Source organism: Xenopus tropicalis, chromosome 1, assembly GCF_000004195.4.
Source record: "Xenopus tropicalis strain Nigerian chromosome 1, UCB_Xtro_10.0, whole genome shotgun sequence".
Taxonomy (NCBI): Eukaryota; Metazoa; Chordata; class Amphibia; order Anura; family Pipidae; genus Xenopus; species Xenopus tropicalis.
In genome coordinates, this window is record NC_030677.2 from 175,935,380 (window position 1) to 175,944,556 (window position 9,177).

Here is a 9,177-nt window from a genome sequence, read left to right on the forward strand (position 1 = left end):
CAGGGTCAGGCTTGCAAATTCCCATTTAAAAGATAGAAGAGCCAAACTTGCAACTCATTATCTACCATACTTCCTCCATGCTAATATACCACATACGTCATTTCTTTATGGTGTAATAAATTCTCTGCTGAATTTTCACATTTTTATGGGAAAATACACTGGTAATTTTTTAGAAAATGTACACAGAGAAAATTCCCCACATTTCTTATGATTTTTTTTAATAAATTTGAGATGTGTTGTGAAAGTACACCTGACAATCTGAGGTCAACTCTGGGGTTTTAGATGAGGAGAAAATTCAGACACATCCTGTCAATGTGATTCAATGGCTTGGCCCTCAGGCCAAACAATCTTGTAATTTCAATATTGCCCACCTCATGGTGAGCATATTGGGGAAAGATCATCTTTCAGTGTATGGCCACCTTTACTCTAAGTAGAAATCTCTTCACATGTGCACCCAGATCTTTCCTTCTATCTCCGCCTTGTGCTCAGGGGGGACTAAACCCTCATCAATATTTTGTACTCAATGAAATTACTGGCACAATGTGGCGATTGTATGCAGAGCATCCATCCTGCCTTGCATGCTTATTGCAGAAAAGATGTAACATTTCTGGGGTTGTCTGACATAATGTTTTGGGGGTTGCCCCCTTCATCTTTTCTGAAATAAACAAGCAAGGGTGGATGCCCTGCATACAATCGCCACGTTGTGCCAGTAATTTATTTGAGTACACCTTTACTCTAAGATTGCAGTATATAAAAAGGTCAGTTCCTAAATGTATCACCCATTTGATTTGGAACCAATAATCCACAGCCCACATTGAGAAGGAACAAAATACTATATACAGAAGAGATAAAAATGGAGATATAAGGGCCATGGTGGCAACAAGGGCTTTTCATTCATGTCATCAAAAAGGGGTGTTTAGCATATCTGTGACTCTACTTGTGCTACTTTGATATAAACAATCATTCACCAAAAGAAAATATTTATTCTAATATTTTATTGTAGAATATACTTAAATGCTTGCATAATTTACAGTGCACATTTCTAACATTTTATGTTTGGTAAGTAAGGGGTGACCAGAGGGCATATTTTGAATAACCTCTAAAATATTTACCATTTCTTTTAAAATAGTGGTAGAAAAAATTACAACATATATACAAATAAATCCATAAAAATTATGTCACAGTAAGTCACAGTATTAAAAAAAAAATATCTTAAATACGATCTTTAAATATAAGATTTGGAGTTACACCTTCAGGATATTGCTACAAAATTTTATTTTGCTGCAAGATAATAGACTGCAAAAGCTTGATGCAACTTATTTCTAGTGTTTATCTTCATCCAGTTTTTAATTAGCAAAACAGAAAAGCCAAATGGACAGTTTCAAGTCTTCACCTGTAATAAAGAAAAAAACTGTAAAACCCCCAGGACCATTATATAAAAGGTATCATACATGAAAGTCTGAATTTATTTCCACATAACTTATAATATCATTTTAATTAAACATAAATAATAGAATTTTCTCTTTTTTTAACAATGTTTTTATTTATTTTCAAAACACAAATTAAGACATAGCAAAATCAGCGTAAGGGTACAGTATCCATTTCTAAAAATAAATGAGTAAGCTTGTTCACATAGACAGCGATAAGTAGATAATGTAGTACATATGTTTTATATCACCATTCATTTAACTTTTTCAATTTTCTCTTAATAGGGTACCTTTAAGAAGGCTTAAAGGGGATGTTCACCTTTAGACAAGAGCTCTTGTGAGAAAAACATTTTTGTAATTCATCTTTATTATTTAAAATGTTTACCGTATATACTCGAGTATAAGCCAATCCGAATATAAGCCGAGGTACCTAATTTTACCTATGAAAACTGGAAAAACGTATTGACTCGAGTATAAGCCTAGGGTGTCACCAGTAGGGCTGGAGCAGCAGTCGGTTTAGAATAGGGATATTTAAAACTCAGTATGCTCGGAGCTACTGCCTGTGAGCACTGAGAGTGCTGTTCTGACTATTTACTGGCATCCATTTACTTATTGCACGCCCGCGCATACATACACATGCACGGGGGGGTGGTTGCGAGACAGATCAAGTGGGATTATTATGCATTTTAAATGGGGCAGTGGGCCACGGAGAGTCTGGGAAAAGTGGAGCAATATTGCATTATAAATACTACAGTCCCCAGCATTCCTTAACCAACTGTTAGACTATTAGAATGCAGTCTAATGTTTCTTAATATTTTCTCTATCAGCTTTGTAATAGATGTAAGAGGCTAGAAAAAACATGAAAATGTTCTGCAATTTGCCAGCTGTAATAAAGACAGAGTATTGTCCTTTCTTCTGTCAATGACAATTAAGATGTAAACACTGAGCCTCAATGAATGACTTTTGTAGGGTTACCCTGATAATCACCAGGAAATAGCAGTATTCTTACCTAGCTAAATCAGGTATTGGCAGCAACACTTCCAGCATCCGTCTGGGCCCCCACCCTGCTTTTAGCAGCATCGCTGCCAGCATCTGTCTGGGCCCCCACCATGCTATTAGCAGCATTGCTGCCAGCATCCGTCTGGGCCCCCACCCTGGCCATGGGTACGTATGCGCACACGTCCGTGCGAACGGACCCATGCACGGGGGGACAGGTAACTGCAGAGCATTCATCGCACACCACCCCAGTCCATGTGTACGCATGTGCGCCCGCGAGCCCACCCGCCCACACTCACGTCGCACGTACACTTTATTTTCGATACTACACATTTTTAAATATTTTTTTCCCTCACAGGGCCTGTTGAATTTCAACTATTGTATAAAGGTGAACATCCCCTCTAAAGCTAAAAATGTGCCACCAAGTCAGGAATTCAAAAATAACTACCTTGTTTGGGGGCAATGAGAGCAATATCCAAGGGGTTGGGGAGCAACATGATGGTTGGGGATCGCTGTGCTAGAGGGAGGTGCAGCACACAAGGCTGACAAAGCTACATGTATTAGCAGAGAGATCAGTAGAACAATGATGATCCTGGTCTTTATTTTCGATACTACACATTTTAAAATATTTTTTTCCTCACGGGGCCTGTAGAATTCTGACTATTGTATAAAGGTGAACATCCCCTTTAAAGCTAAAAACTTGCCACCAAGTCAGGAATTCAAAAATAACTACTTTGTTTGGGGGCAATGAGACTTACTAACCTCTATGGTTAGGAACCAATTAGTAATGCTAATTTTTCAGTAATTTTTAGTGCCTCATGTTCCTATCTGCTTTTTAAAACACAGCATAATTGCTCAAGTATTTTTGCAAATTTTAAATGTAAGCACTATTAAGCAGAAAAGTAATATTACTTAACAAAAAACTGTATCTACATCCAATTAAAGCAAAGCATACAATTCGCCAAAAGAACAACTCACCTACGAGATTGATTTGCATCAAATAAAGTGTCATCATCCTCATCATCTTGCTCCAGTGGAGTTAATTCCATGTTTCCCAGGTTTGTATCCAAAACACCATATTTCCTTGTTTTCTTATTTTTTCTTCTAGTTCTGAAAGGTTTAGATAAATGCAAAAGAAGAATGAATTTCACTGTACAAGTACACAGAAATGTTTTCTTATAGTATTACTCTGCAGTAGTGCAAACCAGTGGAACCAATTGCTAATGTCAAAATATCAATAGCGTAGGGTCTCATACAGCCACTGGGATTATGTCATGATTTTTATAGTGTACTTTTTATTTTTAAATTACACTGTACATAGCAAATAATTCACTCTGCCATTTAAAATATTATTCTTGAACCAATAAATGTATTTTTTTAGTTGAAATATTGATGTGTAGGCAGCCATCTTAGTGAATTTTTGGGTTTTTGAGTTTTTGAGCTTTCAGAAGGAGCCAGCACTACACATTAGAACTGCTTTTAGATAACATATTGTTTCTCCTGCTCCCATGTAACTGGAGGAGTCCCAAGCCGGACTTGGATTTCTTACTATTTAGTGCCATTTTAATATTTACTGGAAGCTGTTTTCTTGCTGCCTTCCAATTGTTCTGCTGATCGGCTGCTGGAGGGGAAAGGGAGGGGGTGATATCACTCCAACTAGCAGCTCAGCTGTAAAGTGTGACTGAAGTTTATCATAGCACAGGTCACATGGTTGTGGCACCTTGGAAAATAAAGCCCCATGTGGCCCCATGTGAAATTTCACAATTAAATATTTTAAAAAATCTGTTTTTGAAAATCAGATTTCAATGTAGGATTCTGCTGAAAAAGCTCTATAAACTGATGCATTTTGAAAAAAACATGTTTTCCCATGACAGTACTCCTTTAAATATCATGTAGCAAACTATTTAAAAAACGTGTACATGAAAATCATAATAAATCATCAATGTGTAAAGCATTTTGGTGCAAGTAGACAATTATTTTATTTAAGCAGTATGTGGGGGATTTATTCTTGTGTCTATTTGGCTTGCTACAATTAACTACTTACAACACACATGGTTAACCCTTCAGGCTAATGGCAGGCAAGAAGATTTGTTGTCCATAAAAAATCTATGCTACACATAGGCAACAAATCTGCTGAAAATACCTTAGCATTGGCATTTGTGTGAATAGCTGGACTTAACAAATCACATGAGCCTCTTAACCAAAGCAGTAGAATGAAATTTCTGGTGGTAACAAGATTCATATGTTTTACTGCCAAAGATTTACACTGATAACAATGTTAAAATATTTTCAGCACATTTATGCAAGAAGTAGCGGAGATGTGCAGCTTATTTATAAAGTCCAAGCATAATTCTGCAGTGCTGAACATTGTATTGTGTAGAAAAACAGTGCAACAAACAAAAACAGACCAACTGCAAAAACAGAACAGGTACGGGATTCGATATCTGGAAACGTTATCAAGAAATCTCCAAATTACAGGCCATCTCCCAGAGTCAATTTTAAATAAATAATCCACATTTTTAAAGAAGATTTCCCTTTACTCTGTAATAATAAAACAGCACCATTTACTAGAGCCCAACTAAGATATAATTATTCCGTACTGGAGGCAAAACAATCGTATTAGATTTATTTTATGTCTAAGTGATTTTTTTTTAGTAGACTTATAAAATTACGGAAAGATCCCTCATCTGAAAAACTCCAGGTCCCAGGCATTCTGGATAACAGGTCCCACAACTGTATAACTAAACAAACACGTGAAGTCACAGGGCCATTTATCTCAGTTTATTATCTATGAGAATTACACACTGTTTTGGGTAAAGTCATTAATTGGTGCTGATGATTTAAATTAAAAATAATCTACTACATTTAACTATAAACATCTGATAAAGGTGTTTTTGTGAGGGTGGAGTATGCAGTGCTGCACTAAAATCAGTAAGTGTTAGACAGTGTTCTATCCATAAAGGGCCACACACGTAGCAATTTCGATCTTTTGTGCGACAATTGGTTGCACGAAAGATCGTTCCCACCCTCCACTGACGTTCAGGGCCGAATCGTCAGATATGGAGGTAGAAACAATAGAAATTCTACCATCACCTACCGATTTAGCCCTGAACATAGATTTTGCTCAGGTGCCTTCAATGGCTGTTTGACGAGTCGACTAATATCACCTTAAAATGATGAATACAATTAAATGTGATTGAAACTTTTTTTTTCATTCATTTGTCCTGCATAAAATATTTTAAATGGGAAGTTAGCCTTTAAATTAAATTGTGTTCCGCATTTTACATACAATGTATCAAAATAGAAGAGAACAATTAATGGTGAAATATACAGGTAAACATAATAAAAAATAAAGTTTTGGGAGAACCTTTCAACAAGAAAATTATCCTACACACAAGGTTAATGTAACATTCGAGTGTACATTTGGCTCCATACATGGGCTAAAAAGCTGCCTACTTGATCAAGTCAGCAAGCAGTTCTAGAAAGAAAGCCAAATGTTCGGAGAACATACACAATTCTTTCAGTCATTATTTAAAATCAAATTTTAGAAATAAACAACAGTTTTTAAAAGGTGTATGAAAAATATAAAATATTTGACACATAGAGGATGCAGAAGTTCCAAATAAGAAGGCCACAGTTCTCAATTTTTCCATGCAAGACTGTCAAACCCCTTGCCTGTAGGACATTAACAGACTAGGAATTAAGAGCTCATGTCAAAGAGGATGTATACTTGGCCTTTAATGTTTATTCATTTATGAAGCGCTGTATTAAACTACACTTTTTCTCAGATTCATTCCAAGTCCCCATAGGACTCTCATTCCACCTCATCTGTAGTATAGGACCTGGAGAAAACTCTGTGCTATCATCCAAAACACATTTTAAAATTACATCCTGTTTTACAAATCTTATCAAAATCTAAAACTTTCTTCTCTATTGCAAACTCGGGTTAGATCAGCAGAATCAGTGAGAAGTATTTCTCTTTTTATAAATACAGTCTGAAACAGCAATTCATAAGTTCCAAGTATTGGAATAATAAGCAAATAAAGAACAAGAACACAGAGAGATTTGGGGCACACGAATATTTAGAAAAAGTACATTTTATTTGCACAATTAGCACCTTATACCACGTCCTAATGTGCAGTACAAAAAAATCCTATAAAAGTTAACCACCATGCGTACCATACTCAGCCTGCCCTATGCTTCCTGCGTGTACTATACTCTGCCTGCCCTATGCTGCCTGTGTGTGCCATACTCTGCCCTACCCTGCCTGTGCCATACTCTGCCTGCCCTATGCTGCCTGTGTGTGCCATACTCTGCCTGCCCTGTGCTGCCTGCGTGTGCCATACTCTGCCTGCCCTATGCTGCCTGCTTGTGCCATACTCTCCCTGCCCTACTACCCTGCCTGTGTGTGCCATGCTCTGCCTGTCCTATGCTGCCTGTGTGTGACATACTCTCCCTGCCCTATGCTGCCTGTGTGTGCCATAATCTGCCTGATCTATTCTGCCTGTGTGTGCCATAATCTGCCTGCCCTATGCTGCCTGTGTGTGCCATACTCTGCCTGCCCTATGCTGCCTGTGTGCCATACACTGCCTGCCCTATGCTGCCTGTGGGAGGTGACCCTGGAGGGGGTTTATTAGCATTTGGAAATAGATGTTAGAGGCTCCCTAATTATGTGCTAGGGGTACACAGGGGAGGAGTAGGTATATGGATTTAAGGGTGTGTCTTAATATGACAAACTTTTTCAATACATTAGTGATATTCCTGCAGTGAGCACCAATTATTTGTTTGTTTTTTGGTGTGCTACCACCATTTATTATGGAGATGGTCCTAAAAGCTCTTGTGATAACATGGGTGTGATTTAAAAAAAAAAGTCAGTGGTCACAAGAGGCTTCCATTATCAGCCCTGCGCCATAGGCCAGAAAAATCCCATCCCTCGGTACCACAGAAGCTGGAAGGCGCTGTCATTTAGTGTGTGTGAACATCAATCACTGCAACTGCTCCACCTGTGCAGTGTCCTTCTATGCTTTAACCACTTACCAATTACAGTGATGTCTTTTTGTACTGGTACATCTAAAGTTTTAGACACTTGTGACAAACAATACAATCTATTGGCTTTAGTCACTTGTCACTGGCATCAATACTTAGAAATGGTATGTACCCTTACTTAGAGAGAGATTATATATATACATATCTATATACCTCCTTCATAAATGTCCTAGTGATGACCGAAACGCTGGCCAAAAACGGTGTGCTGGTGCTACCTGCAAAATTGTATGTATTTTAGACTCTGCACCTCAAACAAGAAGAAGAAAGAGAGACTTCTATGAAACATACAGTGCTAAGCGCATTACCGTAAGTGAAGAAACGTTACTCACCTCATTGTCCTTATGACAAAGTAAATAATGACGGCAGCGCTAACCAGCACAAGCACTACAAGGGCCCTCTGGGTTCGGGGCTTGTTGGGCGATGTAGCAGAGGGTACAGTAGCCAAGGGCGCCCCGGCAGCAGTGCTTGAGTTACTCCCCTTCCTGGGAGACAGGGGGAGATGAGCTGTAGGGAGGGCTGGGGATGCGGCTGGAGGGCTTAAAGCACAACCCGCGTCACCCAATAGGCAAAAAGCGAGTAACAGTAATAGCATTCCCCCAGCCGAGCCCTGCGGCATGTAGCTGTTACACCCCATGTCCCCAAGTGCCCACCCCCAGCGAGGGGAAGGCCGGCGCTAGCACAGACTCCCAGCCCAGGCTGACACTTGCTCAGTACAAATCAGCGCGCTTGGCCTGACAGCTCCAACTTCCTCATCCGACAGATCAAGCAGCCTTGTTGCCAAGCAGCGCCTAGTTCCGCCATAGACGACGTCCATCCGTGCGTCAGTACGCACAGCGCAAGAGGCACGTCATGTGTAGCGTGTTACTGCTCTAAGTTTGACCTTCTTTTCTTAAACTTTACTTACATTTATCAGCGCTTAATAAACCATAAAACAAATATTACCGGTAGAAAGGCCAAGAAGATTACACACGCTGAACCTCACACGGCTTTGTTATGCAAATACAGATTAGATACGAATTTATTATCTTTTGCTCAACATTCCGGCTCTATGAATTTGGAAGCGTTACACTCTCCTGTGTGTGTCAGGGGAGAGACCATGTGACCTCAATGGCGGCTCAGTGTCCCTTACGGAGCTCGCCCTCTTGTTCCATCAACCAATCACGTTTGAGGCTACTGTCAGTTTGGTTAGTCGCGCCAATATTAAACTGCGTTTTTCTGTGCTGTGTTTGGCGCAGCTTTAAATCTTGTATTTCACAAGTTCTTAATTCTTTTTGTTCTTTAGCATTTTTCCTCATCCAGTCTCAGGTGATAATTGCTTCTAAGCTCATTTGCAAGCACATATTTATTTTCATGCAGAAATGATTTTATCCTTTATCCAGTCCCTTTGTGTTTCCTGTTTCTTTCCCTTTACGCTGAATACTGATGGGAGCAATAGCTCTCCTCTCCCTAAACATTTCCCTCACATAATGATTTCCTGAATTGAAGTAATGTTATCTTCATTCCAATACACACCTATTCTTTGTCTTTTTAACCACTTCCAGGCTCTTTTACATTTAAACATCTGAGCCCTAGTTTTTTATTGTAAATTCTCCTAAAAAATAATTATAGAATAATTTAATGTCTAGTAACATCTCATGCTGTTAAAACAGTCTCCTTTCCATTCTGTCAGTGGTAAGCACAAAAATAATAATTTAAAGGAGCAACCAAC

General features: G+C 38.9%; 1 protein-coding gene across 1 annotated transcript; it reads right to left on the reverse strand.

The window, feature by feature from the left end:
- Nucleotides 1-980: 980 nt before the first annotated feature.
- Nucleotides 981-8,194, reverse strand: fam174a (family with sequence similarity 174 member A). The gene is given in 3 exon segments (NM_001017124.2): nt 981-1,393; nt 3,402-3,533; nt 7,799-8,194. Coding segments are annotated over 3 exon segments (441 nt in total). The 5' UTR covers nt 8,104-8,194; the 3' UTR covers nt 981-1,389.
- Between the last annotated feature and the right edge of the window lie 983 nt (nt 8,195-9,177).